Raw genomic sequence first — 25,073 nt, forward strand, 5'->3', positions numbered from 1 at the left:
TTGCGCGGCCCCCGCGGCGCTGGCAGGGGCGCTCCGGCACCAAGATGGCGGCGGCCGAGCTGGGGGCGCTGGGGCGGCGCTGGCTCTGCTGGCTCCTGGGGCTGCAGGCGGTGAGAGCCGGATCCGGCGCGTTCGCGGCTGAGCGCGGCCGCAGTTCCTCAGAGAAAGAGCGGGTGTGAGGGCGGGGGAGGCGGCGTGAGACGTGTCCCGGTGCGGGAAGCGCGGGCGCCTCCTCCCGCTCCTGCGGCCGTGGTCGCCTCTTGCTTTCCATGTCAGAGACTGGTCTCTGCTTCTGTCTTGTTTCTAAAACAGTTTGTATCGGTGCTGCCTTTTTTTTTTTTTTAATTCAGTAATTTTTTTGTGTGTGAAAGCAAAGCAACAGTGTAACGCGTACTTGGAGCCAAAGCTTTAAAGGAGAAAATGCTGATGAATTGAGGTGCATCACTTGCTAAGTGTCTGAAATCATCTTGTTTTGATGGAAATTTACTTTCTGAAGTGTGAAGGGTTTTTCCAATCCCAGTCAGAGACATTTACGATGTTTAGAATATTTATTGTTTCAGGAAAATAATCATATTTAGTTAAGATACTAAAAATAGAGTAAAAATATTAAGGAGAGAGACTTCTATTTCTTTTTTTCCACACCTCTCTTTAGTTTTACTCTCAAATTTTTTTTAGCTTGCTATGTAACCAAAACTACTTGAGTGAGGAATTGCCATGTGATGGAGCCTTTACTTGCTTTCATACACCGTTAGTGTTTTGGTTGGTTCTTTCTCACATAGACACAACCCAAAAAACATTCTCAGGAGAGTATTTGCCTTACTTCCACAGATTATTTAGGGGTCTGTTGGGCAAAGGTGTGAGGAGAGAGACTGCTGGAAGCAAAGTGCCAATGCCAGTAGCCCTGTTATTGCTCCAAGGGGAACAGATTTAAAAGATGACAGTAAAGCATCAAAGGGGTGGATGGCAAGCAGCAAGATGCAAGAAAATTGTTTTAGTTACTACCATCATTAATTTAATAAGTGAGCAGTAATTAAAATGTAGCTTCAGCTGTGTTTGGAATGCTCCTTCGGGGATTTTTATATTACTGTGTCGTATTTCTTATTGCCAGTATCACTCAGAAAAGATAAATACTTGAGAAAGATAGATACCAAATACTTTGAAAACTAAATACCTTAGTAAAAATCCTAAAAAAAAGGATAAATTATTCCAGTAGAATAGGGTTTCATTTTTGCTTACCTGTTATACAGTGTCCTGGAGGAAGAAGAAAAATAGCTTTCTGGCAGACAGAATAGTGATTTCAGAATACCTTTTTTCTGTGTATTATACTTCTCTGTTCATGTTTTAACTCTTATTTTTTTAGCAGATACAGAGAAATATAGTAATGAGGCACCTAATATATTTTCTACTAATTCTCAATCCATAATATTTTTAACTGTCACATAAGGGGTATGTATTTCCTTCAGCAGTAGGTTGGCCACTTCAGCAGAGGAAATGGGGTTTTCCTCTATCTTACTTGGCTGTGCTGCATGGATTAGATGGCATGTGAATGTGAGGAGAAGTCTGGTCTGCTGAGTGACAAACTTACTTTTTCTTCTGTACTTTTCTGTTTGGCCCAGTATAATTCTTCTGATTCTTGGCTGTTATCATCCAGTTGAGTTTGCTGGTGCCTTGTCACTCGCCTCAGAACACAGTGGTGCTGATTGTAATGTTGGTGCTTTGGATGTAGTAAGTTTTGCCTGGGGTCTTTTACCCAGACTGAAAAGCATTTGGGAAAGCTGCCTTCTTTCTCTCCATTCTTAATTCCCTCTCTCACTTTTTCCCCTCCAAAGCAGGCAGCTAGGAGGGAAGGTTTAAAGCTAAGGTGTGAGAAATCCATATGTAGAAAAGTGGGAATGTGAATTTGCTACAAGAAAGACATTGAGGGGCTGGAGTGAGCCCAGAGAAGGACAGTGGAGCTGGGGAAGGGTCTGGAGCACAGGTTCTGTGAGGAGCAGCTATGGGAGCTCATCCAGAAGAAAAGGAGGTTCAGGGGGAATTTACCAGTCTCTACAACTGCCTGGAAAGGAGGGTGTAGCCTGGTGAGGGTTGGCCTCTTGTCCTAGGTAGCATGTGATGAGAAAAGCAGGCCTCAGGTTGCACAAGAGAAAGTTTAGGTAGGATATTAGGAATAATTCACTGAAAAGGTGGTCAGGGACTGGAATGGGCTGCCCAGGGAAGTGGTGGGATCACTGGAAGTGTTCAAAAGACATGTGGATGTGGCACTTGGGACAGGGTTTGTGGTTGAACACTGTGGTGCAGGGTTAATGATTGCACTCAGTAATGATCTTAGAGGTCTTTCCCAACCTTAGTGATTCTATGAGAATAAAACCCAAGTATCATATAGGTGTTGTCATTGGTTGTGTTAATTTTGCTGCCCATAAAAAGCAGAACTGGTGTTTTACATAGAAGCCATGTAATTGAATTGTCTGTTATAAAGTATTGCTGATAAATCAGAATTCCAGGTTTTTGTCTGCACTTCCACTTACAGTATATGCAATTTTCCTGTAACATTAATGCTAATATGAAATTAAAATCCTACCTGTATATCTTGTTGAGCACTTTGGTTAATTTCATCACTTTCTGGTTGTGTTTTTCCTGAGCTTAGATGTTACATTACTTTCCATGAGTGTTTTTAGTGATCTGAAACTTACTGAAATTCTTTACAAAGAAGAGGCTTTGAAAAGCTGTAAACATGTGCATTTCAGTTGAGTCATTACCTTTGGGTTTTCTTCTTAACTTGGAGTTAGCAATAGGAAAGCCGTAGAGTATCAGAAGTGTATCTAAATTAATTTTGGCAGGTCTGATACCTTGAAATGTACATCTTATGAGTGTCTCAAATTCTCTGTTAGTTTAAGATCCTTTTTCTCAACAGGGTGGTGTTTTGAACCCCTGGGCTGACTATTTAGGCATTACTGTAAAACAGTCACAAGAGACTTACTTTTTCTTTCTAATCTTTATAGCATTTAAAGTCATCTTTAAAAAAAATAAAAAAGATACTAAAGTGTAGCATTGTATTGACTTTCAGGTAAGTGTTTATGGAGCACAGCTGTCATCCGAAGCTTGCAGGGAGCTGGGCTTCTCCAGTAATTTGCTGTGCAGTTCCTGCAACCTTCTTGGGCAGTTCAGTCTGAATCAGTTGGATCCATTCTGCAGAGAGTGCTGCCAAGAAGAAGCTCAGCTGGAAACTAGAAAGGTGAGTTTTGGACCAAATTCCTTGTGGAATAATTTAACATGTCATGTTTATGAAACTTTTCATTAAAAAAAATACATGAGAATCTGGATTATCATTTCGAGAGGAACATGCAGCATTTATTCATAGCCCAATATACAGGATCTAGATATGCAGGGTTGCCATACTGCTGTAAAACAATGTCCCTGTACCAACAGGGGAATCCTTGGTTCTTTGGCAGCCCTTCTCTGGTGTGACGTGACCATAGATGGGAACTATATCTAGCTTCTTTTAAAAGGAAGAGACATGGGATTGGAAGAGGGCAGAAGAAGAGGATGAGGAGAGTGGTGCTTGGTGACAGCTCCTGCTTGGTCACTGACCCGTAGCATAATGGCCAGGATAGCTCAGTTCAGTCCTGGGCAACAAAAGGCTGGTGCAGCCTTCAGGTCAGTTCCTGGTGTGGCACAAACCTGATAGGAGCAGGACTGCTCACCTCCATCCTGCAGCAGTGACAACAGCTGGATATTTTGGGAATGATCTCTCTCAGAGCTCATACTGTGCTTTGATCAGTTTAAGGCAAAACCTTTCCTTTATCTGTGGTAAATAAAGGCATGTTATCAATTAAGAATTTTTAGAGTTCTTGAAAAGAATACATGTTTTCTAATATATGGTAATTTAAAAGTTCAAGAATATAGTGAAGACAAATCAATCACCAAGATAGTAGAGGTTTCAAGGATGAGAGGTGCTGAAATTATTTTTAGTGGCTAGGAGGTAATGAAATAAGTGACATAATGAAATTAATGCGGAAATCTAGCAGGTTTTTCCTGTCAATTAAATTCAGCCTAATATTTAAAAAGGAAAGTCTGCCTTTCAATTTTAATAAAACCAGTAATTACAGTGCTAGGTACAATATATTAAGTATCAAGAAGCATATGTCTGAGATTGGCAGAGAATTAATAATTAGTAGTTTCCTAATACTGACAAACTTTAAGCTGTAAATTTTATGTATTAATGAAGTAGTATTTCAGTACAATCCTTATAGGACTTGATATGTAAGGCTTTTTCTTTGCTAGATATAGAAACCTTATAAAGGGAAGTTTGTCTTGGGGAAAGCTTCAGTTCTTTTAAATGTATATATATATATATAAAAATATGTACATATCTGTACATATGCATAAACAAAACCTGAAGTTTCAGAATAAGGTCTTAATGAAATGTACTATCAGGGAGTGGCAGAATAGAAAGGGTCTCCAACATGCTCAGTAACAGTTGTGCTGGCAGCAGCAGCAAGGCTTCCTGTCCTTGTGTAAGGAGAAGATGCTTTAATTTGCTCAGGTAATATTCTTAGAGTTTTGCCTCTCTGCACAAAATGTAGCAGAAGAACTTATGGAGCAGGACAATTTCTGTTGTTGTTTGATGAGAAAATAAGCTAGAGGAGTTACAGTGCATTTCTGTCAATGTAACCTCTGAGAAAAACGTCTTAATTTATCAGTAACATACTTAAGGATGTAACTTAGTTTGCATTGTAAACAATGCATTAATAAAAGTTGGATCAAATAACAGAAATTAAATTAATAGATACTCTTCTGAATTTCCTGAATCAGATATAGACTTAATTGTGTGGATAATTACACTTTCTGTGTAAGGATAAGAAAATGCCATTTTGTGGTCAGGACTTCACTCTGTAAATATTATTAATCTGAAAATGTCTTTATTTTATGATCAATGTAGTAAAATAAATAGCACAGAGCTGGACAGGGTCTTAAAGTTTTTCGACAAATTCCTTCATAGTAAACCAGATTTCCTTGTATATTCACAGGAAGCAAGAAGTTGTATGATATAAGTTGTTAGGTTTTTTAATCTATTTGTGTTAGTTTACCCAGTTTCATTTTCTGCTTGGGCTTTGTGGTAAATGTGAACAATGTAGATTTTGATTATTAATTTATCTTTTTATTTATGTGACATTTCTGAAGAAATGTAATACAAACGTCACTTTAGATTTGGAGCTAATACAGTGAGCATCAGCTTAAATTATAGGAGCAATTATGATGGTATTTTCATACGTTTTCATATCTGAGTTTGAATGCAGGCTTTCCATATTGTGTACGTTAATAGAAATACTAGATTGTTCTAACATTATGATCATTTCTAATTTTCTTATGAGTGCTGTATCAGAAAGTGAAAAATTTTTATACTGTTACTACTGCTTAGAAATATATATTTCAGATTTTGTGATTGATTGGATGATTTTCTTTTTTTTTTTTTAAACTCATACTCAGTGACTTCTCTTGAAGACTAGCCAGTGGAAAATTATTATTTAGAGACAGTTAATATTATCTTAAAAGATTGTATTCAGAATCATCAAATTTGAATTGACTTATGTTTTAATATAGTGCTGATTGTAACACATATGTGTAATTGTGCTTGAGATTTTACTATTACATAAAAATTACAATAAAATTTTTAGCAGCTTCTTGCTAAACAAGAATTTTCATGCTAGGTATGCAGACTATGGAAACTGAATGCTGCCTTTTGCTATAATTTTTCCTTTTCCTTGTTGATTTGTTTTTTCCCTGTTACCACAGAAATCTTCTTTCAAATGAAAATTTGATATTAAAGAGTCAATGAATGCTGAAAGTTCTTAAAGGTTTCTTTTTTTCCTACTTTCTTGCTTGTAGAATTTTCCCTCTTACTCTGAAAACATGCATCTCAATGTAAGATGTTTGACTTTCTGATTAGCAGCCTGGCATGTTGCTGAGCTCCAGAGCTGTGGTGCTCTGGATTTTGCTAAAGCTGTGACTCCAAGCTTGAACATCCTCCAAGTACAAGAATCATTCTTCTCTGAACCACAGTCCCAGTACATGAGGTAGCTCACTCGTTGCCTGAGCAGGTATTGCTTCCCAGGAGGTGGCACAGCATGTTGGTTGTCTGTGCTACAAACAGACTTGCCAGCTACTGGAGTTCCAGGACATGCTTCAGGATTTTAATTTTACTCTCTTCGCAATTACATGGCAAATACTAGAAATGGGGAAAGCAAGAGTTAGTTTATTGCATGACTTGTGCCTGAGTTCTAAACGAGAATTTAAAATTAAAGGTAATAGCACATCTATCTGAGAATTTTTACATAATTGCTGCTTTCCACAAATGATCTGTGAAATACCCTCAGGCCTCAAAATATTTCATGCTGCATAGTATCAGTGCAGCCTCAAATGAGATGTTTACAGATTTGAACTGTTTCATAGCCTTGAAAGAAGTGTATTTATTAGTCCTGCTCTTGTTATTGGTCCAGTAGTTTGTGAATTGACATTGTGGAAAATAGCTGTGAGATATTCATGTTGCACAAAATTTGTCTTGCTCTGAACTTCTGCTGACACCTGTTCAGTGAAATATTTTAATTACTTCATAATTGGACTGTGGGTTAAATGAAAAAATGTTTTGGTTATTTTCTCTTCCTCTAGAGATTTTGTATGCAGTCTCAGACTAATTCAGAAGCCAGCTTAAACAGTATTGCTTTAGACAGCTGCAAGTTTTAAGCCTCAGTCTGTCAGATGCAGAGTACTGCTGGTGTGTAAAACATAGAAGGATGAAATGGAGGTGAAGCTAACTGTGCGTGAAATTGTAGTAGCAGGAGAGATTGTCCATATTTTGCAGTAGCTGAAAATAGCTGCACTCCATCTGCAGCTTCGCTTAGGCTGTGTGACCATTTCAGACATAGCTATAAGCATATTCCATTAATTGTATATCATAATCTTAGATTTATCTCAACAATGTATCTGTGTCAAAATCCAAATTGATTTTAAAAATCAACTCTGTGATAAAATTTGCAATACATTAAATTTCACAGTTGCACTGTGCAGGGTTGCTACAACCCAGAACAGTTATCAATATAGCTAAATGGAGCTTTGAAAAATATATTTTCCTCACTAATATGTGTTGAACTTTAGCATTTTAAATTTCTACTGTCAAGTATTTGTCATATTGTAATGTAAAGGGCTTGGTGACTTAGAAAACATGACACCAGATATAATGACTAGGTGCTTCTTCTATTAAAAACCAACAAATCAAATTGAAAGCTTTCTTAAAACTCCACCCTTTTACATGTGTAGAATTCTTAAATGTGCTCTTATAAATTACAAGGCAGAATGAGGTGACATTCTTGTTCAGACTTACTTTTTAAAACTGAAAAAAGAATTTACAAAATTCACAATTATTGCTGGAAGTAGAATAACTTGAAGTGCTTTTAACGCTTCAGGCTACTCCTGTGTGACCCAATTTACATTCATTTTTCAGGTTTGTTTTTTTCTTTTCATTACACTAATTAAAGTGCTACACTCAAATTGCTGTTGACTGCTTTCTTGTTCTGCCAGAGGCTCTTAACATGAATAGTTCCACTCTCATTGGGGCTTCCGCTTTTCAACTCAATGGTTAAAAACAGAGAACTACTTAGAATTCACTGACATCTCAGAAATGTAAAGTAAGTCATATCAATGCTTACAGAAATTAATTAGAATTTTTGTTTACTTCTTCTAGCTGTTTCTCAAGGCCCACATCTTTTTCTGTCTTTTGATGTGTCCTGTAAAGTCTCTTGGATACTTGTAGAAAATCGAATTATGTTTTCAGCTATCTGTAGTCCTTATTTCTAACGTGTTACACAAAAATGGTATAAACTCATTGGTTTTCTAGCAAGTGTGACTTCAAAAATAGTGTGATTCAATGACAGCATATTTTATTTACCATTCAGGTAAACAATCAGGACTTTCTAATTAAGACTAATATGTCATATGATGTCCTTTCAAAGTTTGCTTTTAACTAAATGTCCCATACAGTTCATACAGGAATGATTTTATGGGCTATATTAATAGGGAAGTTAGGGGAACTGAGGTGATGCTGTCCTCTCTGGTAAGAGAAGGTCTCTTACCAGTACTATTCCTTCAAAATATTATTCACAACCATTCCTTGTACTAAAAGTGTGCTGCAATGGATGTCCTTCTCAAGAACTTTTCCATGTACACTCTTTCCCTTCCCTCTGTACATGATGTTATTGGCAATGAAAATTAATGTTGACAAGAAGTAGTCCTAGATAAGGAAGGTGCAGCAAACCAGTCAATGCCTAAGACAGAAATTTACTGCCTTTTGCTTGGCTCAGATTCACCAAGTGTTCATCTCTGTCAGATAAACCAAGATAAAATATATTATCTGTCTGTAATAGGGTAAGCCTTACCCATGGAAGAGCTCTATCTGATCTTATCAGTGAAAAAAAAAAAAAAAATATTAGGAAAACTACAAATGTGAATTTCCTAAATGTGAGTTTCAGTTGTTGATGTGCATCTGTGCTGGTCAATGGAATAGCTTTAGCTAATCAATGCTGACCATCTAGATAAAGTACTGGCATTTGACTCTACAAGTGAAACTTTAAAAAGTGAAAATCTCAAAATTTAAGAAGCACGCAAGGTCAAATAAATATTTCATAAGATCTGTTCTCACTGTTTTCTTTCGAAAGCATCTTTTCAAGATGCTTTATTTTTTAACAAAATCATGGACTGGAGAATAAAACAGATGTTCAGTGATTCTACTTCTAGAGGTAAGTAGGTGCTTATATAGAACCAGATGGTATAGACCAGAATTGAAACTTGACCTGTTGACTTCCTAGGTGTACTCTTTCGCTTGCATAGTTCTGACTATGTCCAAGTGAGAGCCTGTACACAGGAACCCCTTCTCTGCCACCCTTCTCTATTCCACTCTGCTCTCCACCTCCACTTACACTGGATATTCATACCACCAGAGGTCTGAAGCTGGTGGTTGCTCAGCTTCTCCATTTTCTTTCTCACCCTTGGGCCAGAACTCTTGCTTACATGAACTCACACCAAACATTGCAGAGACCAAAGTTAATAAAAATAGGCTGCCAGGAGCAGAAGTTGGTTTGGAACTTTTTGGTGATACTAGATTTAAACAGCAGAAATGTTTATAGAAGCCTGCAAGGAGGGTATCGTTCAACAACAAAAATAGCAATGGATGATACATTTCCTGTATACTGAAGAATGTAATAGTAATGCACAATTATATTTTGTATCTACAGAATAAAAAGTCTCATTTGAGTCTCCTACTCAAAGCAGACCTCAAATGAGGATCTCCAAGAATGCAGATTATACATTCTTCCTTAATAAATTATTTCAGTGCTTAAAGACCATGATTGTAATCTTTTTTCAGCCTTATACTCAGTTGGAATTTCCTTCCACACAAATAAATGAGAGCTTAGATCCTGCTCAGCTTTGTTCAGAGCAGTTTGCTGGTAATGCATATCACTAATCACAGGAGTACTGCTGATTCACATAACTGGCTTTTGACTGTTAGACTCTGTTTCCACACTCTTATTAGAGTTAGGCATCTCCCTTCTCAGGATAATGAGCTGTCATTGGTAGAAGTTGCTTTGTTGCTAAATTTACTGATGACATCAGTTCAGAATGATGTGTGTGTGTAGCAATGACTTTTTTGGCTTTCTGTATTACAGAGCAGTAATTCATAATGTTCCTGGCAGTGAGGCTTTCTGACTGCTCCCGGTTAAGCCACAGATTCTTACTCATGTTCTGCCTCCAGGAAAAAGAAAGACAAGAGTGATTTTGGAAACCTTGAGCTATCCATATAAGGGCATTCTCTCCCATAGAAAATATTTTATAATTTGTATTGCATTGTTTATTTTTTTAAAGTTTTCTAGTTTAGAATACGAATTTTGTGGTAAAAGTCACAAATGAACTGCTAGTTAGAAGAGTTTAGAAAAAAAGCTAAAGAAACTTTCAACAAAATCTCTTTTGGCTGTAAATTTCTCAGAAGAACAAATATTAGTTAACCTGTTTTAATTTCTCTGTGTGTGGATGGAATACAGTAAAAATTAAGTTGCATGCTTTCATAAAAGAGATAATTCACCCTATTTTTCAGTGCCATTTTGCATATACCAGGAGCTAGCTATTAAGAATAATTACATCCATGTTTTTCCTGAAATTTTTTGAAGTCGATAAGAGATGAGGAGCTGTCTTCTGCAGACCTGCTTATATCATAATATGAGATTAAAATGGCAGTGAATTTTATAAAAACATTATTTACCTTAGAGAGTTGTTACTAAATGTTTAATGGAAGATAATCTTGTACCTGAGGCAAGTGAAAATTCTAGATGTTTAGCTGTTGTCATAAGTTTGCTTTTCTCTTGTTCTCAGAACTTGGCTATTTTTTAAAAATGTTTGATATTAGGAGAGGACAGTACACACATTGGAGAGAATCCAGGTACCATGAAGTAGCTTTTGACCCTTATGTGGCTCTGCCTTAACAGCCTGTTTAATTTCACGTTTTAAGACATGCTGGTACTGTCAGCTGATTACAAACAGCTGTACAAATCCAGCCTGACTGACACTTTGTAACCTGTGTCAGGCAGGGTCACCCTGAGTCAACAGTTAGAAGAAAGCAGCAAGCAAAGCTTAAGTGTCATAGAAGTAAAATTAGATACAACTTGCTGTATGTTATTAAACTTTTTGTCACTTTTGAGCTAACATAATTTTATTATGATCAAGGAGCAATCTCTGTTCAATACCACTTTGCAGTTCAGTTTGGTCTGAATTCCTGCTTGGTTGTAAACATTTATGGTTAGGTAATAGGAATGTCACTTTTCTTCTGGAGTTTTCACCATGAGTAACTGGTAACAATACCATATCAATGTATAAATTAAGTACTGCTGGAAGTGTGTTGCAGAAATTGTGTCAATTCTCTTTCTAGTAGCAGGTGAAATGTTTTCATTCATGTAAGTTAAAGTTCCTTATTTTTACAATGCATATTTTTAATTAGCACAATTCTTCTGCAAAAAGGTGGTGTTCTGCTATAATTAGCATTCTCATTCATAATTAAAGCAGACATGACCAATAATGTTGTTTGTCTCTTCTCACTTGTGAATAGGCTGTCCTGATTGCATCAGTGTGAACTGTCACAAGAGTTTCAGGTGCTTTCCAAAAACTTTTGAATAAAACTGAACTCAAGTTGGTGCTTTGGAAAGGATGAGGCAAAAGTTCAGATATTGTCAATGTAACCTTAGAAAGTATGCTCTTAGAATGTTGTAAAAAAAGCTAAGTTCTTTTTTTAGATGCTTACATGAATTGGCACTTGTTTTGGATGTTAACATGGACACCAGAAATACTTTAGAAAGCCTTTGTTTCATTGCTTCTAGTACTAAACTCACTTTCTGAGCACTAAAACAAGTGAAGCATTACTTTAAATGAACTGACTCATGAGTTAAGCATTGTGTAATGAACTGACTCGAAATGTTTGTGTGCCTCCATGCTGAGTGATACATGTCATTCTTATTAATACTTGAACACAGTGACTGCCTTCACAAGGAAATTTGGAGAACATCTGCTCTGGACACAATGACATGGTAGATATTAACAGCTAGGCTTTTGTGGTAGGTTAAGTGATGCAAATAAACCTGGGATTTTTGCAAAAGACACCTTTGTTTAGAGTTATAAATGAAGCCAGTTGATTCTTCTTTTTTTCTGGTCTAGCCATCAAGAAAGCAGCTGTTTGTCCCAGCATGAATCTAAACCTTTTTGTACCAGAACAGTTGGGTTTCAATTATGGCATAATTATAAGCTCAAAATTTAGACATCAATGATTGAGCTGTTTTCTTTGTTGAATTTCTATCAGATATTGGCCAGGAGTTAAAAAGTGGGAGTAGTGAGTTGTTACAAAATGTCTTATATATTTGAGATTCCTACAGTGATTTTGTTCCATAAAAATTCTGGTTTGGAAGGAAAAGACTAAGAATAATTTGCAGTAATAAGTATTGAAAAATGCTTCATTTTACCGTTGTCCTAAATTTGAGTGTGCTTATCTTATGATAGACATACATAAAATATCTAATTAACTAGACAGAAGACTGTTTATTCCTTTGTCTACTTCTTTATACTGCCTTGATAGAAAAATGCAGATAAATAACTGTACATATCAGAGAAATCAATATAAATGTTCAGTGGATTAGTGATTGTGCAGAGGAATATCTAAATCTAGAATTGCTGATAGAACTGTTAATTTTATTTTTTTTTAACCATGAAGACAAAAAGTAAGTGAAGTTTATGGACCCCTCCATGTTTCCATGTGTCCTTTTTCTTCCATCTTTGTAATTACTTCATGTTTTACTTCCAGAGGAATTTTAATTATTCAAGCTAATATCTGAGTTGTTTATCACTGCCTTTTTAAATTAAAACCTTGATTTGGGTGGTGAAAAAGCTTTTTGAAAGTCTGGTGTTTATGATCTCTTGAGTATTGTTTCATAGTATTTCTGGGTTTTAACAGTCAAATCTTAGGTTTTTATCTTAAATACAATGTTTAGTTGAAAATGTATCTGTAGTTAGGCAAATTTCTGAGATGCTGTTCTGAACAGATAATGCAGTGTAACATTCTCTTTTCAGTTTCCCATGAAGGTAATGATTACTGATAAATTCATGCCAAGAGAGAAGCTGAAATTTCCCTGCAAATGATTAGAGTATTTCTTACATTCTAATTCATAGCATTTAAGCAAATACTGAGTTGGCCCTGAATCAGAATTTGAATATTCAGAAATGAACATGTATTTCTGGCTGTCCATAATGCCTCCATACAATAGGTGACAGAATTTTGATAAAATTGTCTTTGAGATTTCTGTCGTATCATGTGTGGTTTGCTTTTTCAGCGTGGTTCATGAAGGTTAGTTTTAATTAATTTACGGTTCATATTTTAAGTGAAACATGAATTTATGTAATTTCAGTGAGGTTATATTTTTCTATACTTAGACTTGCACATTTGTTATGAGAACACTGTCTAAAATAATTAATTAAAAATTAAAATTAAAAATTTAAAAAAATTAAAAAATTTTAAATTAAGCTAATTCTGTCTGCTTTATCTATAAGCAGTGGGGTTTAAGGCTTAGAAGGGTGTGATTTGGTATGCAGTATTATATATATAGTATATATGCTATGTGTAATATTAAAATGCCTAGCTTTGGAGTATGAAGTTCTATTTTGGTAGTGGAAAATCTGTTGTTAATTTAAGATTCACCAAACTATAGAATCATTTGCATTTTGCAGAAAGAATCACAAAATAACCTAAAAATATGACAGTATGCAAGATAATTAAGTGAATGTTTTTTAAATTTAGATAATTTATAAAATTGAAATTAACTTATATTTTAAGACTGAATCTGAGTATTTTGCATAGCTGACAGAAGTGATTGGCAAGTATCAAAGTTAGCCCAGCCTGTACATATTACTTCACCTAAGGCCTGTTAATGTGATCTGACTTCTTTCTGTAAACACAATGAACTAAAGTCAACCAATAGCCCAAATGGGAAATTTAAAGTCCCTGTCTTATATTTATTATAAGTATTTCACTGTCCATGTTAAGTTTAAAGTGGAAACTAAAATTTCGTTTAATGAGATTAAATGATTAATGATTTAATCCTTCCTCCCTCTTTGGGGAGGAAGAAATAGTTTTCCCTGTTACTTACCCGTAATTCCCATTGTAACATGTCCACTTGCATTTTTTTAAATGAAATTTTGCTTACACCAACAGTATATCTCAAATGATATTTTTTTTTTGTTTTGTTTTTTTTTTGTTTTTACATTTTTAGTGTAATGAATGAAAATTATCATGTATCTTAAGTGAACAGTCAGTTGTTGCATAATCAGAGACAGGTCTGGAACTGTGATTCTGTCTAGGATCTTACTTGTAATTAGCATCAACAGTGTAGCATATTGTCTCCTCAGAGAAAAATAGTCCAACAGATAACACATTATAAATAAACTAGTAATTTAGATTACTTTTGCCATTAACCTTCTGTTTATTATTACAGCTGTATGCAGGAGCTGTCCTAGAAGTATGTGGATGAAAACTGGGAAGGTTCCCTCAAGTCCAGGGTAAGTAAAGCCACTCGTATTCCTTCAAATATGAAATACTGTCACAGCTGAATGACAAAAGGTACTTTTAAGTACATTACAAGTAGCCATAAATTCAGTATATTATATCAGTAAAGTTACATTGATCTGAGACTCATAGAACTGGTCTCCAGTAATTGATAGATGAAATTATATTGAGCACTTATGGAACAATTTTATTTTCACAGATCCTGCCATGTAATTGTTTTATCAGTGGATAATGACAGTCAACTAACAGGAATGGAATACAGTAGTGTAAGAGGAAAATCAGTACCATCAGTGTCTGGTGGTAGGAAGTTGCAAGAAAAGAATCTGTGAGAAATTTCAAACTGGACTTTTCTTATAAATTAGGGAAGAGCTTAGGATAGCAGTACTATGGTTATTTTGGGGTTTTTTCCTACAATGAGGACCCTAATACCATACTTTCTAATACTGTACTTTGGACATAGCTGTACATAAGTACTAATTTAGCTTTAGAATTTAAAACTGCAAAAACGGCATGTTTTCATCTACTGTAAGAAGTATTAATACCTCCCTGTTTGAAGGCTGGTTGTGGAAAAAAATAAGGTTTTAAAACATGTTACAATTTACATAAGTTGTACTGCATTATGTCTTTTCCTGCCACCTCTGCCCACACAGTTGAATTGAATGATTGCAAGGCCAGACCAAAGTTCTTTTCTCTTTTCCTCTGTACAAAAATGTCAAAATGAGAATTCTTTAAATGACTTGTCCTACTTGAGGGGTGTGAGGAGATTAACTTCATTAGTGCAGGAGTCCATATTATCTCCGTGACCATTCAAATTTAGAAAACATAAAAACGTTCCCAGCTGGTGTTGTCCATTCACTCAGCTGCTTTATGCTTCTGGATTTGTAACAGTTAAGTGCTCATTTGAGCCATAGGTTTGAAGGAAAAGGTTAACCTGTTAGCCTGACTCCAGCCTGCATTGTGTCCTCAGTTATCTTCATGTGTAGGTCCTTGAAGGGAATGGCCCTCAATTCTTGCTCTGTGCACACTTTGAAACATATTCCAAAGACTTGGAACGGTGCAAAAGGGAAAACTTGAAAATTGTGATTAGGTTTTTTTTGTTTCTTTCAATTCTTGGTTATCTAAACCTCCTCAAATATTTACATTCCATTAATCATATGGCTTACTTTTTAAAGTGGCTGGATACATTTCATTGTTTTTTAAGAAGGATCTCTGTTTTGACCCAGTTTTGATTTTGACAGTATTTTGTACATTAAGAATTGAAAAAGGACTGACTAGTGCACTTAAATTTCTCTTTTGTGTTTTCATCACCAATTTGTGCAGCTACTCAGTCTAAACTTATCTTAAACAAATTTACAGCTAGGGTATTAGAAGAATTTGGAAAATGGGATATGTATTAGAAGTATACTTAGAATTTTTTAAAAGTAGTAGACTATATTCTTTCAGCTGGTATTTGTCTTCACACTAGTATTAATCTCAGAATACTCAGATTTTCTCCTTTAACTTCTAACAGAAACAGTATTTAATGTCTCCATCTTAAGACATTTACTTTCAAGAAGTGTTTTTATTTCGGCTTTTCACTTGGACATTTACTATGGACGTAAGGTTGCCTCAAGGTCATGCTGCTGGTTTTGAAGCATTGTCTTTGTAGGCTTCATTGAACTGTGCAGTCTGTCACTGACAATGTCTCATTACAAATAACTCAGTCCTTTTCCATAGCTTCTGTGAGGGTTTTGTTAAGAGTTTGTTTAGATGTGTTTGGTTTTTCTCCCCAGAATATACACAGAATGGCATTGTTAATTGCAGATTGTGTGTATATTAGAATTACATGGATTAGTGTAACGTATGTAACTGTGAAGTCTTGACCTTTAAGTACCTGTGTAAATTGTTTTGTCACTTGGCTTAGTCCCACAGACTTTGATGTTTCTCAGGCTATGTCTGGATTGTTTTATTTGGCTAAAGGATGAACAGTGTTGTTTTGTTGGTTTTTTTGTTGCTGTTAGATTTTTTTTTTATTTTTTTTTTTTTGTGAGATTCACATATTTAAATAGTTAAAGATTGAAATCAGTTGAATTAATAAAGGTTTGTAAAAGTTACACAGTTGGAATAAGCTGTGGGTTGCTCAGTCCTTCACTATTAAAGTTTCTTTCAAAATTACTGGTTATATAAGCTTCAGCTATAAACAGTTGCTTAATACACCTGTGTGCCTGAGATGTGAGAATCATTACATATGGAATATATCTGTATATACTAGGAAGGCAGAGGAGTGAGAAGTGGTGACAAAAATGTAGTCCTCAGCAAGAGGATGGAAAAGTCTGGTCTTCAGCAAGATTATCTCAGTCTTGAACTGGATGTTATTGTTTGTAGTGTCACACCAAAGTACTAAATTTGGCTTTTGTGAATATGGCCAAGCATGTCTATTAGGTATTTCAGATACAGTTTCTTGTGGTAAGTCTGGTAACAGACCATATTTCTGTATGTCTCTTTTAAATTCAGTACTGAAAGAGTCTTATTGATAAGTTTCCCTTAAAAATAAATAGCCCTATAATAAATGCTGTACACTGAAATTAATCCCTGTATTACATATATTTTGAAACTGTTCTGTATAAAACTGTTATTAAATATTTGTCATTTAAAAGCACTCCATCAAAGTACAATATTAAAACCTAAGTGAGAAGAATCATAGATAAAGCAGTATCTTAATATACCAGGTAACACAGTGACAGTTTTTGGCTGACATCCATAAAACTAAGGCTCTGGAATAGAATAATGAATTGGGTGGGTCAGTGATTAATGTAGCATATTTGTTTTATGTTGACTTTTCAGTACCAGCTGTGTTCTTTTAAGCATGAGATAGGAGATCAGTGTTTAGACTCCTACATTCTTTCCAGTTTGTTTAAAAAAACAAATTAGACTGTTTTTTTCAATGAACATTCCTTTCATATTTCTCTCCACTCTTTTTTTTTCAATAAAATAATTCTCACCTTTCCTTGTGTGACTCTTTTAGTTAAGAAATGGTTGTGTTCCCAGCAAATCTGTTCCAGAAACAAAGTCCTTAATCCTTAGACTCATGCAGTGTGCAGCTACATTAAATCCTTTCACTTCAGAGTCAATCAGCACTTTTGTATCACCCAAGTTCTCCAAGTGTTAAGGGGATTCGTTTAGCTACTAAAATGTAATTTCTTATGAGAGTGTATTGTATTAGGTAAGATCACTCATTTCCTAGTTATTTTAATCTGTAATTCATAAATACTGACAAAAGAAAGTTAGAAAATTATATTAACCTTAAATCTTGCACGGATAAAAGCATTACTAAAACTCTTGCTAAGAAATATGTATATTAGAGTGGGAGACATTCATTGCTTTATCATAATCTTTTGTGAGCAGATGACACACTAATTAAAACAATACTTCCCTGCAGATTCAAAAATGTCTCTTGCCCAACTGCTTGTACAAAGTACCCTGTCTTTTGGATTTTTTGAAGTTTTTTCTTCAGGCTTGATTTGAGCTCTGGCTTGGATTCATTTCTGAAAGCATGTGGTGCTTTTCATAAAATCATGAACAGCTGCTTTGTAACTTGATTAATAGACTACAAATAGTAGTTATTGATGTGCCATATGAATTCTTAAATTTAAATTTTTATCCCAAACTGAGGTCCCCAAAAGGTACAGAGTTATAGTCATTAAAATGTAAATAAATGCTTGCTGTGTGCTGTAGTTCAGTCTTTTTGCTCAGCTTTCATGATAACTTTCAAAGCAGACTCATACCGTCTTCAGAACTGCAGAGCATGTATTTGTCCCCAAAACAAATGTCTGAAGGAAGACATTAATGCTCTTGTCTTGCCCAGTGATTTACATATTCACATTTCTAGCAAGTATTGCCAATTTTCTTAGCAATGCTCTGCTATTGGTGGCATTATTCAATGTTGGAATTTCCTGTCTTCCTAAAATGTCCTTCTCTTAGTCTACCTTTTGTTTTGGTTTTTCATGGCTTTAATACTTGATAATTGGCAATGCCTTAGTAAAATGGCTTTTAATTCAAGTTCATTTCAGGTACAAAATGGTCAAGTCTGTATAGTCGAGTCCTTTGTGCCTTTATTATGTAAAATTGTGAAACGTTATGCACAAACTTGGGTCTCCAGTAGAATTTCTTATTTTCAAATGGCTTGTGTCTAATAATTCTCAGCCAAGCAAGCAGGCTACCCTTTAGCTTATCTGAAGTAATATTACACTTGCTTTCTGTTTTTTCAAGTTAACTCAGAGCAACTGTTTGTTCTGCTTGCAGAGATGTTTCATGTCCATATTGGGTCAGGAAGTTCTCTTATGCTGTGTCCTGCTGCACCTCAGAGAATAGTGCAGGTGTGTGTGTAGATATACACAGACTTGCCCTTTTGGCCACAGGGATTCTTAGATTCCTACAGTCTCCATTTAGGGCTTTGGGATTTAATTCCAACAAACTAGTTTTCACACACTTTCTTATTACACTTCTATGTTTGGTATCGAAATAAATGGACATTATAACAATAGCAGTGAGTTTTCCATTCTGCTGTGTTCATAGGTAGAGGCTGCTTTTAGATCTTTAAAAGCACTGTTCAATGGAGGCCAGGCTTTAAAATGCTTTTACACACTTGATACTTCTCTGGCCTTGTAGCTGTAGTTGATTGTGGTGCAATCCTTTCTGCACTTCAGGAACACCTCAGGAGCACTTCCAGCAGAAGTGCTTTGGTACTGTTCATGGTTTGTCAGAGCATAAGGTGAAGTGATTTTGCAAAGCTGTCTGGAGAACAGCTCTGACTTCTGGTCTGGTGTTTAATTCAGCAGAACATGGTGTCATGGCACCAAGCTCAGAGTTCATCTTACACAAGTCACAGTGGAAAATGCCTCTCCTGCTCACCCATGGATAGATTAGAGAAAGGTTTGTTTCTCTGTGGTATGTAATTTCTAAAGTTGCTACAGAGATAAGAAAATGGGAAGATAGCCTGGGTAAGATTTAGTATTAAACACCAAACTACTAAATAATGGTGTATAGATGTGCAAGTACCATTTAGACATAGAACCATAAGAAGCAATATTGATGTCAGGGTATAGAGGGGAAACTGTTGGAGCAATGTGAAGGTGGAGCATTTGCACCACATCCCATGATAAGTAGGCAGTCATGTGTCCCTCAATGTGCACTGTAGCTGCATCTGACTTCCTAACCTCATCATTTCAAAGGCTGCTAATTCAACTCAAGGACTGATTTTGTGGAAAGAAAAAAAAAGTGTTTGATGGGATAATCTGTGTTTTTAATGCATGTCCATATTTGAGTTTCTCATTATAGCTTCCAAAATTCAGAATATACAAATTATTTGTACATTGAGTGTTTTTCTTTGTTGCATTGCAAACTCAAGTGAGTGATGCAGAAAGTCACTATGATCAGCATTAGAAATAAATATGCCATAACAGAAACTAATTTTGTTCAGGAAATTTCAGGAAAAATGTTCTGTAGTGCTTCAGCTTTCAGAAGATTTAGACATTTGACATTGATACAAGTGTGTAATAGCTACTTTTAGTGTAGCAGGGTGTAATGCTGCCTATAGAATACTTTCCTCTTCCACCTAATGCTATTTCCACTTTATGTGAGTTTGTTCAGTCCAACACTGCAGCCAGAGAACAGCCTCTCGTGTCCAAATAAGCTTTTATCTGTCACTCAAGTAACAAATCCTCACACCTGTTACAAGCTTAAAGTGCTGTAACTTGAGGGCCCTCCCAAAGGCAATTTTTTATTAGTCAGGTTCCAAAGTTTGGATTTGCTTCAGAAACTTTATCCATTTTACTATGCTCTCTTAGCATTTTACAATTAGTTACCCACTGTACTGACTACTTCTTACAACCTTCTTTTCATATAAAGCCCTAGAGACTGATTTCAGCTTTAGATTTAAGGTGAAGAAAAATGTGGAAAAATTCCTCCAGAAATACTTCAATAGTCTGTGGACTTAACAAAGATTAAGAAATGTCTTTGCTGCTTTTTTACACATTACTTTTGATGACAGCCAAAACAACATATCACAAGGGCATGGGAAACACCAAAGTTGAAAGTACATCTTTGACTTTAAATCAGAATCGAACTGCGATATGTGAGCAAGTACTGGTTATTTTGTGCTATTTGAAATTGTTATACACAGCTTACAATATAATATTAATGCATAGTCCTGTAGAAGGAATAAAGACAATTCTCATTTTCTTCAGGGGCCTGGTACATCTGGCAACTCCATGAGCCCTTGGTATTTTTTTACCTTGTTTATATTGTGTAGTAGTTGGTGCAGCAAGCAGAGTATATGATTTTTACCTGTACTGGGAGCTCAGTGGAAGAGAGAAGAAAATAAATGCCACTCTGTATAACCATGCTGAGAAAGTGTTAAGGTAACTGTCTGCAGTAATGTAAAGATAGGTATAAAGATGCCAGGGGATATCTCTGCAATTACTGGGAAAGCAGTACACTTTGTCAAGCAGTATGAAACATTAGTCCTGAGGTTGCACTCATCTCCATGCACCAGCTGGATGCACTGCAATTTGTGAGAGATTCATTGTTGGCTAACCTTGAAAAAGCAGCTTTAACATGCAGCTGGCACTCTTGTAGGAGCCAGTCTGTACTGACAGGGTTCATCCTTGGGGAGATGCTACTGAGATACTACAGGAGCATCCTGAATCCACTTAATGTCAATATAGATACTAAATTCAGCTTTTAGCACAACCTGACTTTGAAAAGGAAGAATGAGGACTGTTATTTTCTAAATAAATTTTAAATATTTCTAGAACTCAGCCATTCATTAGGGTGAAGTGCTTGGAAGTAGGGGATGATGCTCACACTTTGTCCTGAAACACTTCATACTGTCTTTTCAGAGTTAAGGGTAATGCAAGGTCTGAGTTGTGCTGTAGGGACACAGGGCCTGTGCTGCTGTCAGCACCTGCTGACATGTGCTGCAGGTGAGGAGTGGTGCAGCAGCAACCCACCTCACACCTGGCCTTCTCTCCATGTAGCTGCCTGACAGCCCATACAGCTTCAGGAGTGTCAAGACAAGAGGAAATACGAGCTCCTTTTCCTGTTCTCTGGCTTTGTTTTCTTGGTGGTATTCAACACATAATGTCAGAGATCTCTGCAAGACAAGATTGTCCGTCTTGTTCACCACAATAACACCTCTCCCCACAGCTTCCTGTGCGCGCTGTCCCCCGCAGAGCTGCAGCGTGTGTGCAGTGTGCTGATGAGATGGGTGTCACATTCAGCCTCCCTCACAAAGCTGATCCTCAGCCAGACTTGGAGCGCTCCAACGCTTTTCCTCACATTTGCGTAGCAGCAGCATATGGGCCGGTCTGCTGAAGGCTGTCAGCTGTGCGTGCAGATAAACTGCCTTACGCAGTTGCACTAGTGTTCAAGGAAAATCCAACAGATAGAATTTGTGTTTGGATTGCTAACAAAAATAGGTGTTCTTTTGGCGTAATAAGTTTAGTATTATTAATTTTGTGAAGGTACTAAGATTTTAACATTTAAATGTATCCTAAAGCATAATTAAAAAAAATAATTTGGGGAATACTTATTTGAAAGCAAATCTACTTAAAGTAAATTTTAAAGTAAATCTAATTTATGTAAGTAGAGAAGAATTTGATTTTCTCTCTTTTCTCCAAACTGTAGCTTTTGTCAGGAGTGATAAGCCAAAACTCTTCAGGGGACTGCAAATCAAGGTAAGTTGTAGCCTAACTTTTTTGTTTTGTAATGTTAAGAAGAACTAGGTTTGGTGGAGACAGTCCTTTGGATTGTTCCCTATTTGCTGATCAAGTAATCCTTTAGTAGAGGACAGATATTTGCATTGCCAGTGTGAATCATTGTGAGTTCCTGCTAGTAATGTTGATTTGTTTACTGCTCAGTAACTGTTTGGTACTGATTCTTTGGTGGTGGTGAGGTTTTGGTTTATTTTATTCTTGTTTGGTTGGTTTTAATCCCAGAAAAAATATAATTATAGCAGATGGGAAAAGAATCTGAGGAATGTTTATATTCTGTTCTTACTTTATAGATATCTTGGATTTACTCAAGCTTTATGTCATAGTTTCTTTTTCTCCTGTTTTGTTCTCCCCTAGTTTTCATATGGAGCTGCCATTTCCATACATTCAGCGATTCTTGGGTTTTTCTTTTTCTCTGTTCTATTATGCTGGTTTTTCTCTGTATACTTCAGACATCCAGCTTTATACAAATACATATACTGAACGGTGTTTCTTATAACTTGCATATATGCAAAGTTGCATAAGCTGCACTGCCTTAAGCTCCAACAATTCTTTGGTTTCAAGATCTAATCTAATCTAAGACTTCACCTTCCTCTTAAAGTCCTATGTGAACTTCAAGTGTACTTCAGAGATACACATCTTGATTCTCACATCTTGTGCTCCCATCTATTGCCCAAATGGCACCATCTGGAATCACTTCATAGCTATGCATGGCTGCAATAAGTGATTTTTCTTCTCAGCAGCAGATTCTATGTAAAACAGATTTCCTCTGTCTGTCTCACACATTCATGTCTCCGTGTCCTCCAGTTTCTTTCAAAAGCTTTCTCTCCTTCTGTATGTCTGTTTCTTTTTACTTTGTAGGTTTATTGAACATCAGAGCAGTCTAGACTACAATTGGTATCAAGTACTACCAGAAAAAAAAAAAAGTGCAAATGAATCTTTTTATTTCACAAGACTTGGAAAACTCAATAGAGGTGCCACTGGCTTCATTAAGTCTAACCAACTAGGTTAGCTCAGTTGAGCAGTGGGATACTCCTGGGGAAATCTTTCCATACTTAAATGGTCAGAGCTTTCTGATACTGTTAAAAGCTTTTATTTGCATTACTTATTTTGGAACTTAGTGAGCTGGAGAAGCACTGAAGAATTATGTTACCAGGAAAGCATGGTAGGCACAGATACAACACAGCAAGAAAGAATGTGATTGCATTAGAAATTGATAGTCGAACTTTGACCTGTTAAAGTGTCCCAGAATTTCTAAAATGGTACAAAAGTTGTTGATTGTATAAGAAAAATCATTCATCTAGCTTTAGTAACTTAAAACAGTTGGAGCAAATACCCTCCTTCAAAGCCAGGCCGATGGCATTGCCCCTCTGCACATGCATTAACTGCTGTGGCACACCAAGGAGAACAAAGAGATGTTTCTGACACCCACCCCCTTCATTTGACTTCTTCCTCCACTTTCCTCTCTCTGACATTAAATGTAAGTCAGAAGTCTGAACTGATTTAAATCACTTGAGAGCAGGGTCAGTATTAGCATGGAGAATGCATTTCCCAACCAAGGTAACTGACTTTTCTTCTTTCCCCCCCCAGTATGTGCGTGGTTCTGACCCTGTACTAAAGCTGCTGGATGACAGTGGGAACATTGCAGAAGAACTGAGCATCCTCAAATGGAATACAGATAGTGTGGAAGAATTTCTAAGTGAAAAACTAGAACGTGTATAAATCATTGCTTTCTGTCCTTTCCTTTTCATATTTTGTCATGGTAATCTTCTCAGATGAAGTGCACTACAATTGAAGAAACATTCCAACATCTATATTAGTTTTAAAATATCTGTTGTGCTGTACTAAACATCTTGTAATTAGAAAGGAAACTTCAGCACACATATCTGACAAGTTGACAAACAGTAGCTTGTCTTAACATTATTATTTCACCTCTTAATGCATTTATCACTAAGAATGCTTTGTTTCAAAGTTAGTTATGCAAATCTCAGTTTGTTATAATCAGGTTTTTTTCCACAAATGCTCTTAAAACTGAAGAGCTTCAAATAATAGAAATGATTACCATGCTTTTTGTATGCTGCTCTTTCTTAAGGAAGTTAGAACCAAATGCAATTTATCTCCCAAAGAAACTTGGCTACTAATGCTCTCTTTCATTTGTATTTGAACTGTCTTTTTAAAGAAGCCTTGTTTACAGTGAGTACCTAATTCACAGGTTTGAAAGCTGATGGAGGAACTCATGCTCTGATACTGTGAAACATTTAGTAAGTACACTTTAGTGAAGACTACATAGAAAACCTCTGAGGTGTATGAAGTCAGATGTCAGGTGTGCTTTACATCAAATGTTTTGCTTCAGAAAACATGAGCTATAACTTGTGAAAAAGCTTTCCTTCCAACTTTCAGAAGTTTATTGGAAGTTTGTTTATGAAATTAATTTGGAAACTGTTCTTTTAAAATGTATATTTTTCTTTCTTAGTTGAAATTTATGTGAATAGGGAATATAGACAGTATGTATGGTAATGAGTCAAATCCATTAAGACTTGTTGGGTTTTTTCCACTTAGAGTCAATAAATATGGTAATCAAGAATAATGTGGGGTTTTTTTTTGAAGTCTAATTAGCAAATAAGTGTTCCACGTAATTACTTCATGCTCACCAGATTTGGGTTGGATGGGTGTTATGCAATGACCTGAAGTGGTACACAGTTTTTGTCTTCATATGTAATTTTATATCTCAAAATATTTCTCTATGATTTACATTCCCAGCTTTTGAGAAGAAATCATCAGCTTCATAGCAGAACAATAAACCTGAGACTAAGACCATACTGAACTATCAGAAGTAATGCACTAAGATGATTCTTCAGTTTAAGTTTTTATTCCCAAAATATTCTTATAAACTCATAGAGAGAGTGTGTGCAGCTGACTCCTATTCTTGTGAATATGCACCTGATCTCCCAGATGACTCAGTGTGAGACAGCTACAATAGTGGTCACCAGTGTCTTGGAGAAACATGACCTGTACATAAAGAGCACAAAAGAGCAGCTTGTGCTGACTTACCAGTCAAACATGGATTTGTTCTTGGGACATATGATGTGTTAGTCACCAGATGAGCTACAACCAAAACATGTGGCATGGCAACCCTGTATTCTGGTAGTAAAAATATGCTGCCATCCACTGGTCTTTTG

General features: G+C 36.1%; 1 protein-coding gene across 1 annotated transcript; it reads left to right on the forward strand.

Annotated features, from left to right (window-relative positions):
* SELENOF (selenoprotein F) lies at nt 1-24,718 on the forward strand. The gene is made up of 5 exons (XM_015636132.2): nt 1-110; nt 3,065-3,232; nt 14,073-14,136; nt 21,809-21,858; nt 23,485-24,718. Exons 1-5 carry the CDS (start codon nt 45-47, stop codon nt 23,614-23,616), a joined length of 480 nt encoding a protein of 159 aa, XP_015491618.1. The 5' UTR covers nt 1-44; the 3' UTR covers nt 23,617-24,718.
* Nucleotides 24,719-25,073: the final 355 nt, after the last annotated feature.

The sequence above is a fragment of the Parus major genome, chromosome 8 (assembly GCF_001522545.3).
Source record: "Parus major isolate Abel chromosome 8, Parus_major1.1, whole genome shotgun sequence".
Taxonomy (NCBI): Eukaryota; Metazoa; Chordata; class Aves; order Passeriformes; family Paridae; genus Parus; species Parus major.